Source organism: Myotis daubentonii, chromosome 1, assembly GCF_963259705.1.
Source record: "Myotis daubentonii chromosome 1, mMyoDau2.1, whole genome shotgun sequence".
Lineage (NCBI taxonomy): Eukaryota > Metazoa > Chordata > Mammalia > Chiroptera > Vespertilionidae > Myotis > Myotis daubentonii.
The window spans coordinates 41278332-41294826 of record NC_081840.1 but is presented as its reverse complement, the minus strand read 5'-3'; the positions used below and the strand labels follow the sequence as shown (position 1 = coordinate 41294826).

General features: G+C 46.8%; 1 protein-coding gene across 5 annotated transcripts in view; it reads right to left on the bottom strand.

Moving 5' to 3' along the window:
- The window catches only part of CDKL1 (cyclin dependent kinase like 1), a 49746-nt gene that overhangs the window by 6046 nt on the left and 27205 nt on the right, over window positions 1-16495 (bottom strand). For 4 of the 5 annotated variants that reach the window (XM_059696758.1, XM_059696741.1, XM_059696769.1 and 1 more), the window contains 5 exons: window positions 8641-8713; window positions 6032-6122; window positions 5309-5509; window positions 3239-3321; window positions 222-383 (listed from right to left, as the gene is read on the bottom strand). In XM_059696758.1, the coding sequence (XP_059552741.1) occupies window positions 222-383; window positions 3239-3321; window positions 5309-5509; window positions 6032-6122; window positions 8641-8713 (610 nt within the window). The remainder of the gene's footprint in view (window positions 1-221; window positions 384-3238; window positions 3322-5308; window positions 5510-6031; window positions 6123-8640; window positions 8714-16495) is intronic. The other variant, XM_059696750.1, reaches the window with a different exon arrangement.

The following is a 16495-nucleotide window of genomic DNA, read 5'->3' as shown; positions in this document are numbered from 1 at the left end:
GGCATCTCCCTTGTACTGAAAGGTCACGGGTTCAATTCCCAGTCAGGGTACAAGTCTGGATCTCGGGTTCCATCCCAGGAGGGGCGCGCAGGAGGCAGCTGACGAATATCTCCCTCGCTCTTCTAAAAAGCAATTTAAAAAAATCTTTAAAGTGAAAAACACTTACAGATGCTATTACCGTAATAGAATGGGACCATTTTAAAAACTGAAAATATTTATACTTTTGAAAGGAGAAGAATTCTGAAAGGAACACTTTTCAATCTGTGGATTCCCCAGGGAGAACAGAGGCTGTGTGCTTCCTGGCTGGCTGGAAACCATGATTTTACCTTCAAGAGCCCCAGGGCAGGATAAGAGATGTTTGGAAATTTTAATTCAAGTGGTTCCTGTTTAAAAAAAAGAAGAAGAGGGAGGTTTTATTTACAGCATGTATTCAAATAGGAGGTTACCTCAGATTGCATTTCTTTTGAGTGAGAGAATCATCTTCCTGGCACCTTCCTTGCCTCCTCCACCCTCTGCCCACCATACCTGTCACCTGCAACAACCTCCCTTTGCCTGTTTCACAAGCTCCTTCTCTCCCCACCTCCAAATTGCTTTTCCAATTTTCTTCCTAACCACTCCTCTGACTTCCTGGAAAACTGATGCAGGCAGCAAATTATGAGAAGACAACACTAGTGAAAGAAAAAAAAAATTGTCAAGCAATTGTTATTTCTTTTTTTCTGCCTCAAATTATATAACTTGCCTTGCCTTAGATAATTTTTGGCACCAACATTGGCTTTTATATAGAGGGGCCCAATTATTTGCATTTATTGACATTCACAAAAACGAAGCTTCCAAATAGATTTTTTGTTACCCAGGTGAACAGATGCCTCTTGGTTTTCTGAAATAAACTGCTGTGTCCTACCACAAGAGCCTGCTGTCTCCCTGATCATCCTGTTGTTTAAACGGTCTCCCAAGCAGAGATTCATCAAACTCTCTTTGGCCATGTAAGACCAGTCACATGCCGGAGTCAATGAGAAATAGCAAGCAGGATAAAGTGGGAGGAATGCCCAATGTCAGACAGACAGACAGGCTAGTTAAAGAGATATGCCACTGACAAAGAGTCTAATCAGAGACGGGTGCTGAGAAAATAAGAGCCAGTCATCTGAGTAAAACAGATGGCCAGCTGTGCTGAGCGCATAAAGGCGGCAGTGTGGCCAGGCTCCTCGGATGACACACTCCCTGGTGCTGCAAGCACAGTGTTCTTTTGGACAGGGAACCAGCCAGCAACAGCCAGTTCCCGAGTGTGCACTTATTAATCACGGATAAGAGACAAGAGCCTCAGATTTGGAATTCCCTACAATATACGGAGAGAAAAAAAATCCTAAAGCCCCCATCCCCCCAGCTTAAATCAACAATTTTCAACCGTGTGCTGAAAGAATTTTTAAAAGATGCAATACCTGACCTTTTTTCTCTTAGGTTATCAAATTAAAAAATGACAACAGCCAACACAATAGCTGTCTGGTGTGAATGAATCAAAATTATACCTATTTTTTTTTTGTCAGATCGGCAAAAATATATTTTTTTGTTGTGCACAGAATCTTAGCAATTGGTTCATCTGTGCCAAGTTTGAAAACCGCTGGCTTAAATATTTCCCTTGCTATTTCTGTGTGTGGAATCTGAGCACGGCCGGGGATGGACCTGACATTGCAGACATTGAGCCCTGCTGTCTCAGCACAGTGCCTGCGAGGCCGCCGGCTGTTGGCTGTGATAGGATGGGCCCATCCTGCCTGCTTGGCCAGTTTTCCCGGCCCCAGAAGCAGCAGGCCTCCCCCAGCAGCGTGACCGCCAGCAGAGGGACTCAGACACAGATGTTGAACCAGCACGTCCTCTCCGCTGCTTCTTCCTGTATTTCTGTCAACAGGAAATCCCCTGCAGGACAACCTCTGGGAAACCACGGGAAGCCTTTTACATTTATAAAACCGGGGTTGTTTCTGAGGCTTCACCGGCAGACAGGGAACAGGAAACCGCTAAGGGATATTTAGTGTGGAACTGGGAATGTCCAGGTCACCCGGGAGCCAGCTGGGTCACCTCCCACATGGCAGGTGACATCCCTGCCTCTGTCCCAGCGTGCTCCCAGCACGACCCACTTTTCCTCTTGCTGGTGGCTGCGGGAGTGGGAAAAGGAAGCCTCGCTGGGAGACAGGCCAAGGGGAGCAAAGCTCAAGTGGAACTTGATGAAACTTCCAGGTGGAAACGGAGCAACCCCAGGGTTAGTTTCCATTTGAAAGTACTTTCTGTGACAGTAGAAACTCAGGATTTCACAAACCTCCATTGCGCTCTGAAATGTTTTTGATGATCATACAGGCTCATTAGAAGACATAAAAAATATTTAAAACCATAAAGGAAGAAAAAAATTACCCCACCACAGAGAGATATATGCTGTTAATATTTTTGTGTATATCCTTGCAGTCATTTATTTCACAAATGTAAAAAGCTTTGCATGATTTTCCAAAGATTGTCAGATTTTTTATACTTATATGTAAATACATGTATTGTGTATTAAATACTTATTAAAATTATGTCAAATTATGTATACTGATTCATAACCATTTTTTTCCATTTAGCAATACGTTGTGAACTTTTTTTAAGTGAATACATAAAATCTGTTTTTATTGGCTATGTGGTATTTCTATTGTAAGGCTATGTACCATAAGTTATTTAATCCCTTTAGTGATAGGACACTAAAGGAAATTATTTCTATTAAAGAATGCTATGTCTTTATGTCTTTGTCTAATGATTCCATTGGAATAAATTCTTGAAAGTGGACTAAGAGTATGCACATTTTTAATTTTTCAGTTTTTTTTAGAATGAGTGCATTCCCTACATTGGCCAAAGAGGACAGGCACTGGAGGGAGGCTGGCCATGCAAGCTCAGTAGAGCAGGGCTTTAGGACAATGCTGGATTTTCCTGGATAAGTCATTGTCTAAACGTTGATTGGCTCTGAGCTACCTACCTTCAACTGCTGAAAATGACAAAAGACAGGTGAGGTCAGGACAGGCGCTCTGCATTCCTGTCCATCATGCTCTCTCACCTCTGTTGTCAGCAGCTTACTCTAAATTAGCACTGACGGCCAGGGTCTTGCTAGCCAATTTGCCCCAATTTCTTTTTGACTCTTAGACTGACCTTGCAGGGCAGACTGGGCCATGGGGCTGACGTTCAGCCCTGACATGCAGAATGCTTTCCAAAATGGGTCACTCACCGTATCTTCAGGGTCTGGAATTTTCACCCCACTGAAGTACTGATTGGTGCTAAATACTTGCTGGTGCCTAGGGATGAGATCTCCTTTGGACAAGAAGAAAGAGGAAGGTAAAACAAGAAGAAAGAGGAAGAGTTAGCAAGCACTGATTTGTGGTTTCCCTCCCTGGTGCTGTGTCTGTCTGTGCTTACACCTCTGAAGTCTGCAGTCTGCTCTCCCAATCAGAGGGAGGGAGAGGCTTTGAGGCAGCCTCAACAACCTGTATTGAGACCTGCAGTGCGGCAAGCGCTGTGTTAGGCACAGAACAAGCATGCACAGGAATAGAAGGCTGCAAGGTTCTTGCTCCTCAAACCAAACAACTCAGAAGCGCGCGCGCGCGCACACACACACACACACACACACACACACACACATCAAATAGAAACACCCCCTTTTAATAGCAAAAGTGCAATAACTACAAATCAAAATCATGTTAACTGAATCCTGATGGGTTAAGACAAAAGTGTACTGGCCTAACAGAACAGTGCCTGCCTGACACATAGCAAGCTCTCAGTAATTATCTGAGGAAGGAAAGGGGAGAAGGAAGGGAGGGGAATCATGGAGGATCTAGCTGGAAGGAAGACATTTATAAACTGGAACCACCTTTTCTTGTTTCACCAAGTAGCCAGCACCTGAAAATCCCATTTTCTTTGCTCTTTAGAAGTATTTACGATATGAAGCAATGAAACAAAAGGAGCATTTCTGTATTCTGGGGATTATGTAAGGCTCACTCTACCCACATTTCAGCCAAATCAGATAAAACTGTCCTCAGGAAAATTCTAGGGATAGAATTTGAAGAGGAATTTCGCTCAGAGAACACAAGGAGATCCTCAGAGCAGGGCGCCCTGAGGCGCACTCAGATCTACTTCCTAGACCAGCGTGAGCAACATAACCCTCCCAACCAGGCCCCCAGAAACGCTGCTATTGGGCTGGGCTGAAGTTCCTACCACAGGGTATTGAGTTGTCTAATTTTACCAATTTGGTTTGGAACTTTACCTCTCACTCAAACCCCAAAGCTGCTGTCCCACCCCATTTTGTACACAAGCAGCCAAAATACACTCTCTAATGCCTTTCCCAGACCTCAGTGGTCTTCATCATGAGAGCAGTGCCTGGACCTGAACAACCTTCTTCTATCAGAGCTGGGGGGGAGGCACGGAGAAGGTGTCCTAAAATCACCAGGAGAAACAGAGCAAGGAAGGCTGAGCGCCCCTGGAAGGGCTCCCAGTCTCTTTTGTGTCATCAAAAGAAGCCGTCAGCAAATATGTACTGCCTACTATGTAGACAGTACACGCTGGTGGACAGATAGACATGAAAGATACGCTCTCACCCTCAGGCAGCTTACAGCATATCGGGGAGTAAAAGGCATGGTGACAGCCGGTGCTACAAGCGTTCAGAAGAGGGCAAGTGGGTTCTCAGGGGAGTAGCAGCTCAACTCCTGACTTCTGAAGAGGACAATCACTGCTAATAGGTCTGTTCATGTCTCTCTCCTTCTCTCTCTTCTCCTCCCCTTGCCCCCTCCACCCCACGAATAGAAAGAAAGGAAGGGGTGGGAAAGCAAGACAAGCAAAGTGACATTAGATGAATGACTCTCTTCCTGACACCTAGAAGGTTGAGAATCTTTCTCTGAATAATCCAAACAAGCCTGGCAGGCTGGAGTCAGGACAACCACCGAATGAATGACCACATTGTCATAAATGAAACGAGATACATCAGCATCCTGTAAACTGCTCAGCCCTTATAGAAAAGTATGCTGTTATTGTTGTTATGATCATCATTCAGAATTTAACTTGATCCAAACTATGCCAAAGAGACAATCATGTCTTTTTGGACAATAGTACACACTCAAAATTGTGGATGCTTTTATTAAAACAAATGTGGATGCCTTTAATGGAGTCATTTAAAGGAGGCGTTGAGAGTGTCCCTCCTTCATAACTATAAAGGGCATCGGGTGAGACTAGGAACGTGGCTCTGCCCTGCACTGATGTGGGTAAAACTACCCAGTTGCCCAAAAGGTAGGACAGAGACACCACTTACCCAAGGTTTTCCTGATCAGATAGAGCTGATCCACATCGGATTTTCCTGGCCACAGAGGCACCCCTGACAGCAGCTCAGCAAAGACACAGCCAATTGCCCAAACATCTACTGGGGGGCCGTACTGCATGTCCCCCACCAACAGCTCAGGGGAGCGGTACCACCTGGTAGCCACGTAGTCTGTGTAGTAGTCACTTGGTCCAGCTGGGCAGTGATGGGACATGGGAAACAGAGAGAACAGTGCAAACGTGGAATCAAAACCGGGAGGGGGAAGACCTCAGACATCCAGCTGTGCCCCATCATGTGGCTTTTCTAAATCACTGGGTCCTCAATACGACTTGCACATTAAAATCGCTCGGAATATAGAACTTTCAACATGACTGATGCTTGGGCCCCACCCCCGTCCAATTAAACCACGATTCCTGGGCGGGGGAACCAGTATAGTTTTTATAGTTATAATTCCCCATGTGATTCTAACTTGCAGCCAGAGTTGAAAACCACTCTTCTAAAATAGTACTTCCGAAAAGTACGATATAGCTGGGCTATAGCATACATGTTTAAACTATTGTATGTGTCTACCTATTTTCAGTAATCACATAATTGTAATTTATAGTAAGCTAGTATATACTTAGTATATATAAGAACCAGCTTTCGATAGCATTTAGATCATTTATTATATAAAGAATCTTTCCATCACTTATACTTAAGAGAAACGTCAATACTCACTCAAAAGTCGAGCAAATCCGAAGTCACACAGCTTAATCACTGAATGTTTTGTGATGAGGATATTTTCTGGCTTCACATCTCTATGTATGCACTAGTCACAAAAATCGAACCAAAACAGATTGTTAAAGAGCAACTATACTATGTGGGATCAATAAAACACATGAATAAGGAGCAAAAATAACTGAGAAATCGTTTGAACTTCTCACTGGCCTTATGGATAATAGGATGAAAAATACCAAAATTGGCAAAACGTAAGCATGAAGTAAATCTAGTATCACACCTATCATAGCCTGAATCATCCTGAATTCCTGAAGGTCCCAAAGGGACCGACAAGGGCACCCAGGTAACTTTACATTGTAGTTAAACACTTTTTTAGTATAAGTATGTATTACAGAGTATTTGGCCTGTACTAGTGTGTAATCTGGCAACCCCTCCGTGAAAGGGAAACGTGGAAAAGCTTGGACAGGGCTTTGCTGGAGCCACAGGTTGGTGCATAAGCGGGATTCCTAGTTCAGTTGTTTAACAGAACAGAACACCGTCCGCCTGGTAAACAGGACGAGCGCTGGGCCTGCCGAGATAAGCTGGGGAAGAGAAGGGCGGAACCACAAGCCTCCTGCGAGGCCTCCCTTCCAGCTCTGACATGTGTCCTGACAAGATAAACAGGCGTGGGCTGCGCTCACCCTCTGCAGAGAGTCGCTAGATGTCAGCTCCGTCCCACACACAAGCGTTCTCGGAGCTGCATCCACCCCACAGTTTAGACTCCGATCACCTGTGGTTTCCAAGCCACGGCGGACATGGTTTCACAGGGAGATGTTGGAAGAATGCTTAATAATCTTCACATGATTTTCTGATTAAATACTTTTCTTGGCAAAGAACAAGTCAACAACTTGGGTAACAATTACATGAAAACAACTGGGTTAAAATGCTTTTCAGGGTTCCCAATAAATAATCCTGCCCTCGGCCAAGCTTGTTCCTCTCCGGAGAGGAATGTTGGCTCCTTCTGCAGGAGAGACCCCCTTCGGCTGCGGCTGCAACCCTGGGGCATTCTTGCCTTTCTGGCGTTTGGAAAGAGGACAGAGGCTCTTCTTGGGCCTGGCCTCGTACTCTCTCCAAACGACCTTCAGGGTGAGAGAGCAGTGTCAATGTTCCCCCAAAGGGTATTCATGACTCTGGAAAACATTTGGGGAGACAATTTCTGAATTATTTTATTACAATCTTATCTGCTTCTCAGCAATTAATGGCCCTGAGATCCCTCCACTCTTCACCACTGGCTCACATGTTACTATAAATGGGCACACCCGTGGATATCATGGTGACAGATGGTCAGCAGGACTTGTAAGCAAGAATGTGCTCCTAGTCTGTTCTGGGAATTCTTTACAAGTTTCTACACCCTCCCCCCACCAGCACATGTGGCCAAACAGTGTGGTCAGCGGCTCTCCAGGGAACTGTGGTATGCATTGGTCCTTAGTGTCTCTGATTTTCCCCACCAGGGCCTTTATGCAGTGTCTCTTGCTCCCCATCCTGAAACCTACTCTGGGGAAAGCGCTAAGCCTCACTCACAGTAAATGGCAATATAAAGTACCCATGCTGGCCTAGCTGGTTTGGCTCAATGGATAGAATGTTGACCTGGGGACTGAAGGGTCCCAGGTTCGATTCCAGTCAAGGGCACATGCCTAGGTTATGGGCTTGATCCCCAGTAGTGGGCATTCAGGAGGCAGCCTGTCCATGATTTTCTCTCATCATTTACGTTTCTATCTCTTTCTCCCTCTCCCTTCCTCTCTGAAATCAATAAAAATGTATTTAAAAAAATAAATAAAGCGCCCACGCTCCCTTCTATAAATGCATTTTGACAAGGACTATAGCTTCAGCGAGGTGGAGACTCGGTAGGGAAAAGCGCTCACTACTGTCCTATTTTCTCCATCTGGGAAAGCAGCGTCAGGGAAAGTCATGCAGATCAGGCCCACCAGCTAACCTGGCCCCAGCAGCCAGTAGGTCAACATATTGCAGTCAGGTTGCCCTTGTGGCCAAAATGGAGCTCTAACACTGGAATTGGCTTCGTGTGCAGGGAGTGGGCAGTGCTGTACTGTAGGGGCAGCAGGCTTCCAGCATCTGTGAAGTCAGAGCCTGGGCCCACTGCCTCTGCCAGGCCCTGCTGTGGCCGGGAGTGGCACAGGCTTCCACTGGGCTGGCTCGACCCAGACCTGGCACTCATATCTCAGCAAAGCAGGCACTAGCATGGGGGCATTGTGCGAGGGACTCCGCCTCCTGCAACTGCATGGGCAGGAGTCACGAAGGGTTCCTCTCCCTAATTTCAGAGCCTTCTGAGGGTAGCAGACCCATGCAGACTCCAAGTGGATGGGATGCTACCTTAAACCTGAGTAGCTTCTGATGAGTATAAATCATAAAAATGCATCTCTTATGTGACCCGAACAAGAAGGAATCGCTAGGTTGGCACGTTCAGCCTCCACATACCCTAACCAGGCTTAAGGAGATTTGGATGAAAAATTATATCCACAAAAGCATGACATAAACTTTGAACGAAGGTTCTGCCTCAGCTTAAAGGCAGCCTTCTGATTTTTTTTTTCCCCAAGGGCGATCACGAGACTTACATTGTGTTTATGGCAAAAATTCACAGCTTGCAATGTCTGCCAAGTTATGCTCTTCACGAGATGCTCTGGTACCCTAGTGAAAATAAAGAAGCAGCACACACACATTCTTTAGTGTAGCCATGGAATTCAGCTCAAAAAAGAAAAAGAAAAAAGTAAACTAAGATAGGCTTAAATAGTGCAAACTCTTAGGCCGCACAGAAAGTCATCTAACTCACTGACCCGTCATTCCACAGGCCCAACATGAAGAACATGTGACCAGCACACGGCTGAGCTCCGGGGACAGCAGGCGAACAACAATGCCATCTCTCCTCTGCTGCTACAGGGAGGGACCATGAAGACCCACAGGACTTCAAGTCTTTATGACCGCTGACCTCAAACATCTGTGACACCGCTGGAACCTGCCTGGTAACTTGAGCTCCATTTCTATAAGAAGCTTTTTGTTGCTGGAAAGCTAGTTAATTTACAGCGTAAAAACGTTGTGCATTTTTGCAAGTGGCCCCAAGCTAGTGGCCTTGCCGCGGAGCTCATCTTCTCTGTGTGCACACGTGGCTTCTCCAGGCTCCCGCGGCAGGATGCTTGTTAAGGTAATGGAGACTCTGGTGAGGACAGGGAAGGGGTTTGCGTCGCACCCCATGTAACAGAAGTTGGCGGTGATCAATAACTCACCTGGGCCCCTGATTCTTTCCCACACTGCTCCCCCCTGGGAGCTAGCTGCACCCCCCGCCCCCCTTATCTTTCGCCTGTCCTCTTTCACAGCACCTAAACTTGATGCCACTGCCGCCAGCACTCTCTGACTTGAAGCTTATGTAACAGGGCAACCAGTAGCTCCAGCAGGTCCCTTGGGCAAGTTAGAGAAAAGCACTTCCCGGGGGAGGATTTTTTTCTTTTTTTTAATTAGGCAATGAGTGAAATGGACTACAGAAAGTGTACATGTATATTCAGAGACCCCCACCCACCAGCTGAGCCTAGTGTTCTTATGAATTAAACAATGTTGCTGTGGTCCTCCACCAGAACTAAAATGTAAGCCAGGTGTGGGGGTGGGGGGACGAGCAGAGATAAACCAAAGAGCTTACATTCTAATATGCATAGCCCATGGACACGGACCATGAGGTGGTAAAGACCTGGGGGGGGGTGGGGGGAGGTGGGTTAAGGGAGGGAAATGGGAGACATCTGTAACATGGTCAACAATAATTTAAAAAAAAGAAAAAAGAAGAAAAAAAAAGCAAGCCAGGGAGGAAACTCCCGAGTAGCTATGTTAAGGTGACCAAAAAAAAGTCACTTCCAGCCTCTGAGAGGGGCTGCCAGGTCAGGGTTGTCACAGACCAGATGTTGAGGAAATCCTTTCAAGCAGAGGAGAGGATGCTTCGTCGGTGGGACACGTGCAGGAGGCCACTTCCAGGAAGACCAGCCCGGACATTTCTGCACCTGAACTAAGCCCCTGGGCTTCGAGCGGCTTCTCTCCCAATTCTCTTCTAGTCCTAGTGGCATAGCCACACAGATGCTAGAAAAAGTCACCCGTCTAAAGAAGGGAGCCTGGAGGACCAACCAGTTAACCCCCAAGAGTCCCGAGAAGGCTCAGGAAGTAACAGCTAAGACCTCCGTGGAGGTGGGCGGGAAGGGGTGTGGACAAACCTGTTTGGGAAACAATTAAACCCCTAGCCCCTTCCCCTGTTCTACTCCAATAGGAAAGGCTTCTCCCCCAGTAGTGGAGGGCTGCGGTTTGTTTTCTGGGGAGCATAAAATCGAGGGCGTTTGGTCCGCCGTGACGGTGGATTAAATGACTGCCGACAGACAAAGTATAGAATGTGGGGACTCCCCAGCCCTCTTCCTGCACTAGGTCCCGAGAAGGCTGGCAGCCAGGCTTTACTCTTGGGGCAAAATATTGGAAGACTTTTTTGGTGGGAGCTCAGGAGGGAGGATCTGAAGATTGGGGTTCCCCCAGCAAAGGGCCCAGCCAGATAACCCCACAGGGACGTCCCAAGCTTCTGAGAATTCCCTACTCTAAACCATAGACATACAAGATCTATTTGCCCAAGAGAGTCTCAAATAAGAGGGTCAGAGACCAGCCGAAACCGGTTTGGCTCAGTGGATAGAGCGTCGGCCTGCGGACTGAAAGGTCCCAGGTTCGATTCCGGTCAAGGGCATGTACCTGGGTTGCGGGCACATCCCCAGTGGGGAGTGTGCAGGAGGCAGCTGATCGATGTTTCTCTCTCATCGATGTTTCTAACTCTCTATCTCTCTCCCTTCCTCTCTGTAAAAAATCAATAAAATATATTAAAAAAAAAAAAGAGGGTCAGAGACCAAAACAAACAGAAAAAGGGCCACTCAAAAGAAAGAGAAACGATGAGGAGTGAAGGGAACATTAAAACAACAACATGGATATCCTCAGAGAAGATGGCAACAGGAAAGCTGCTGCATCCGTGAAATAAGAACAGGACATCGTAAACCCCACGGGGACCAGAGAGCTAGACCTCCAAATAATAGAAGGTCCAGGAAAAGAGAAAACAAAGGCTAGGAAATCAAGAACAAAACAATTAAATCCCCCCCCCCCCCCCCCTCAGACAGAAAGAATCCGCCAAGTGCCTCAGGAATGGACACAAAAAGCAAGGCCCATGATTTTCAAAATTCAGAATGCAGTGAGTAAAGAGAGGATGCTACAAGCTTCAGGAAATAAGAAACAGAACTTCACAAAGAAGCAGAAAATAGAACGACAACAGACTCCTTAACAGCACTAGGAGAGAGAAGGCACTTAAAAATGCCTCCAAAATTGAACATCATGGTAAGCCACTTAGAGAAAGACAAGTACCATATGATTTCACTCATATGTGGAATTTAATGTGCAAACGTAACTGCCAAGCAAAATAGAGACAGAATCATTGCTAGAGAGCAGGCAGACAGCTTGAGACGGGGTTGGGGGTGGATTGGGGGCGGGGTGGTGGTGAGGGGGGTGGGAGGTAGGGAGGGGGTGGCAGGACTGAGTAAAAAAAAAAGAAAGAGAGAACTCATGGACATGGACAATAGTGATTTTGGGGGTGGAGGGAGATGGGCAGAGGCAGAAGACTGCATAGAGGGAATAAATGGTGATAGAAAAAATTAAATAAAAAATAAACAAATGCTTGCCTCCAAATTTTTTTTTTAAAATATATTTTATTGATTTTTCACAGAGAGGAAGGGAGAGAGATAGAGAGAGTTAGAAACATCGATGAGAGAGAAACATCGATCAGCTGCCTCCTGCACATCCCCCACCGGGGATGTGCCCGCAACCCAGGCACATGCCCCTGACCGGAATCGAACCCGGGACCTCCCAGTCCGCAGGCTGATGCTCTATCCACTGAGCCAAACCGGTTTCGGCAAAATTTTTGAAGAAATGTTATTTTTCACCAAAAACAAACAAAATAAAAATCAAGTGTGAAAAGAAAATACTTTTTAAACATTCAAGGATAAGGTCTCAGCCTCTCTCTTTTTTAAAATTTATTTTATTGTTGAGAGTATTACAGATGTCCCCCATTTTCTCCCCTCTGCCCCCCTCCACCCATCACTCCCGCCAAGCCCTCACCTGTCTGTCATCTGAGTCCATGGACTATGCATATATACTTATAAGTTCTTTGGTTAATCTCTCTTTTAACCTATCGGGAAGCCCCCTGGAGGTTGCACTCCATCAAAAAGGCGTAAACTATCAAAGAAGATGACAGGAAACAGAGAAAGCTGAGACCTGGCCCACGGCCGGGGGGGGGGGGGGGGGGGGGGGCGTGCAGGAGCTTCTGGGAGGAGGTGAAGGGAAATGACGGATGACAACTGCCTTAAAGCAACCATCCCGATTGGAACGGCGTGACTCAAGAGCCAGGCATGTTGAGGGTTGTCATCACCGTGCCCTCTGCCTTATACCATCTTAAACAAATATGAAAATATTTCACTAACAAACTTAAAAGCTTTGGAAGCGTCTGGGTGTCTGGCCAGACCCTTCAGGCTAAAGCAGACATTCTTAAAGCTGTAGCTTATGCTGGCAGGGTGAAGGAATTTACTCCACTTCATAGTACGTGTTTCCCAACTGGTGGGAAATGGTGCTCATGGCTGAGGTCTGGGGCAGAGTGAGGCAGGGAAGGGCCCCAGTTCTCCCTCAATCTCTATTGTCTCTAAGACACCCCCCCCCCCCCCCCCGGATTCCAGCTCAAAGACAAGCTGTCCCTTTAGAGCAGTGGTTCTCAACCTTCCTAATGCCGCAACCCTTTAATACGGTTCCTCATGTTGTGGTGACCCCCAACCATAAAATTATTTTCGTTGCTACTTCATAACTGTGATTTTGCTACTGTTATGAATCATAATGTAAATATCTGATATGCAGGATGTATTTTCATTGTTACAAATTGAACATAATTAAAGCATCGTGATTAATCACAAAAACAATATGTAATTATATATGTGTTTTCCGATGGTCTTAGGCGACCCCTGTGAAAGGGTCGTTCAACCCCCAAAGGGGCGGTGACCCACAGGTTGAGAATCACTGCTTTAGAGGAATCATGTATAAACTCAACCTCAGCCTGTGAGGGAAGTGGCTTGAGATTTTCCTCTGGCCTGGTTCTCCTCCCCCACGAGATTAGGCAGTGGGACTCTGAACAAACTATGTCCCCAATTCCTCTTCCTCGTAAACCTGCGCCCCTTGGACTCGCAGCCGGCTGGGCAGGTCTCATGGGATTTGTTCTCCTGAGGATGTCAGCTCCCCAGACCTAGAAATGCGGGTCTAGGCAGGGTAGGAGAAAATTGAGCAAGGACACTCATCAGCCAAGGTGGGAGGGCCCAGCCAGGTGTGTCTTCATTCCCTGGGTAGCCCGTGGTCTTCCCTGGGGTCTTCAGTCAGTTGCCTCACCGAGAGCGACTTCCTCTGAAGCCCACTGGGCTGTCACCCAGGTCAGCACAGGTGCCCTTCTGGGGAGGGTGGAATGGGCCCACCTCCCACCAGCAGGACCCGGTGGAGGAGGAGTACACCCCTCAGTCCTCCACCGGTGTGCTTCCTGCCTGCTTGGGAATTTTGTTGCTCCCCAGGGACCTAAGGGGTCCCAACTGTTTTACTCCAAGGGGAGATGAGGATCAGGGGATGGGCGATAGAAATGTCTGTAATCGAGATTTCTGTGTGACTGTGTTATCTCTTTAAAGGATTGGCGATGGATGTGCTTGGCCAAAGTAAGTAGGTAAACCCAGAAAGAGGAAGGCAGGAGATCCAGGCAGTAGTAGATCCAACTGTAGGGAAATGCAGTGGGATTCCAAGGATGAGAGAGAGCAAAGGGAAGTCCCAGGAGGACAACTGGGTAACAGGCTTCGCACACAAGCCAGGCAGAGGGAGAACGAAATTCTAACAGCAGGATGTCACCCCCGCCCCCCAAAAAAGAAAGAAAAGGAATGAAAAGGAATGAGTGAATCATCTGATGTGATTATCTTGTGGAAAAGTATGTTGAGAGGCTATTAGAAAGAGTGAGAAAAGTTAGCAATAGGGTTAAAGAATATTAAGCAAATTTAAAAAGCAAGGCAAATATTAATTTGCAGAAAAAGTATGAAAGGAGACCCTAGTATGGTAAAATGCTCAGCTATAGTAATATTTACATAAGCATAATAATGGAAACAGTGACTACTGAATTAATAAAATTTAATGTAACTTTTTTGGGAGAATAGAAGAGGGCAACAGAGGGGACAATGGTGCAAGAAAGTGAAATTTTCCTCTGTCATGAAATGAGAGAAATGATGAAGAAAGAACATGGACCTCTTCCAGCATTCTCAGTATAACAGCTGTTCCCACTACTGCTTTTCTAACATTTGTGACATTACAAGACGCCAACCAATCAAAGCTTCATTTCTAAACAAGACTACAACAAAGTTAGGGGAGAAAGGGCTGGCCAAGCTCCTGTAGAAATAATATGTTCTTGGGAATTTATCTTATAGAACTATTTATGCAAGTGGTTGGTCAATGCAGAAAACTAGAAACAATCTAAATATTTATCAATGAGGGATTGAATAAAGAAATCATGGTATGTTTGTACAATGAAATTCTATATAGCCACTTTAAAAATATAGAAGTAAATATGTATAAATAGGGGGACAGCTCCAAAATATACTTCAAAAATCCAGAATAGTATGTAGAGTATAATCTCTTTAAGTATATATTCATAAAATAATTAAAAATAATTTTTCAGCCCTGGCTGGTGTTGCTAAATGGTGAGAGCATCGGCCATCCCATCGAAGGGTCAAGGGTCCTATTCCCAATCAAGGGCATGTACCTGGGTTGCAGGTTCCATTCCTGGTCCCAGTTAGGGCGCATGTGGGAGGCAACCAGTCAATGTGTCTCTCTCACATCGAAGTTTCTCTCTTTCTCTCTTGCCCTTCCTCTCTCCCTTTCCCTCGAAAAGTCAATGGAAAAAATATTCTTGGGTGAGGATTAACAAAAAACAACAAAATAACAACAATTTTTCAAACTGATGATATTTCTTTTTATACATTATTGTGGTGCTAGAAACATTTTTATAACAAACAATATGTCACTTTTAATTTAAAAAGAGAGAGATTTTTATGGTTCTACAAAGTTTTCAGAAACTGAAAACTTGTACTGACAATCTTTACCCACCACATGTTGTTGTTGTTTTTTTTAAATATATTTTATTGATTTTTTTACAGAGAGGAAGGGAGAGAGATAGAGAGTTAGAAACATCGATGAGAGAGAAACATCAATCAGCTGCCTCCTGCACATCCCCCACTGGGGAAGTGCCTGCAACCCAGGTACATGCCCTTGACCGGAATCGAACTGGGACCTTTCAGTCCGCAGGCCGACGCTCTATCCACTGAGCCAAACCGGCTTCGGCTCACCACATGTTCTTTGAACAAACTATACTGGAGTCAGAGCAGGAACTGGTGGTAATGGAAAGAATCAGTGAAGTGCTGCATCTGGCTGCACTTAAAGTGGGGCAGAAAAATAAAGAGAGAACACCTAAACTAGTCATTTATGAAACTCTGAGTTATGAGAGACCAATAGTTTATCTATACTAATAAAATGGTAATATGCTAATTAGACTGGACATCTTCTGGATGTCATTCCAGACAAAGCCTTGGTGGCAGGGCCGAGGCAGAGGCGTTAGGGGGATCAGGCCGGCAGGCGAGAGCAGTTAGGGGGATCAGGCCGGCAGGCGAGAGCAGTTAGGGGGATCAGGCCGGCAGGCGAGAGCAGTTAGGGGGATCAGGCCGGCAGGCGAGAGCAGTTAGGGGGATCAGGCCGGCAGGGGAGAGCAGTTAGGGGGATCAGGCCGGCAGGCGAGAGCAGTTAGGGGGATCAGGCCGGCAGGGGAGAGCAGTTAGGGGGATCAGGCCGGCAGGCGAGAGCAGTTAGGGGGATCAGGCCGGCAGGGGAGAGCAGTTAGGGGGATCAGGCCGGCAGGCGAGAGCAGTTAGGGGGATCAGGCCGGCAGGCGAGAGCAGTTAGGGGGATCAGGCCGGCAGGCGAGAGCAGTTAGGGGGATCAGGCCGGCAGGGGAGAGCAGTTAGGGGGATCAGGCCGGCAGGCGAGAGCAGTTAGGGGGATCAGGCCGGCAGGCGAGAGCAGTTAGGGGGATCAGGCCGGCAGGGGAGAGCAGTTAGGGGGATCAGGCCGGCAGGCGAGAGCAGTTAGGGGGATCAGGCCGGCAGGCGAGAGCAGTTAGGGGGATCAGGCCGGCAGGGGAGAGCAGTTAGGGGGATCAGGCCGGCAGGCGAGAGCAGTTAGGGGGATCAGGCCGGCAGGGGAGAGCAGTTAGGGGGATCAGGCCGGCAGGGGAGAGCAGTTAGGGGGATCAGGCCGGCAGGCGAGAGCAGTTAGGGGGATCAGGCCGGCAGGGGAGAG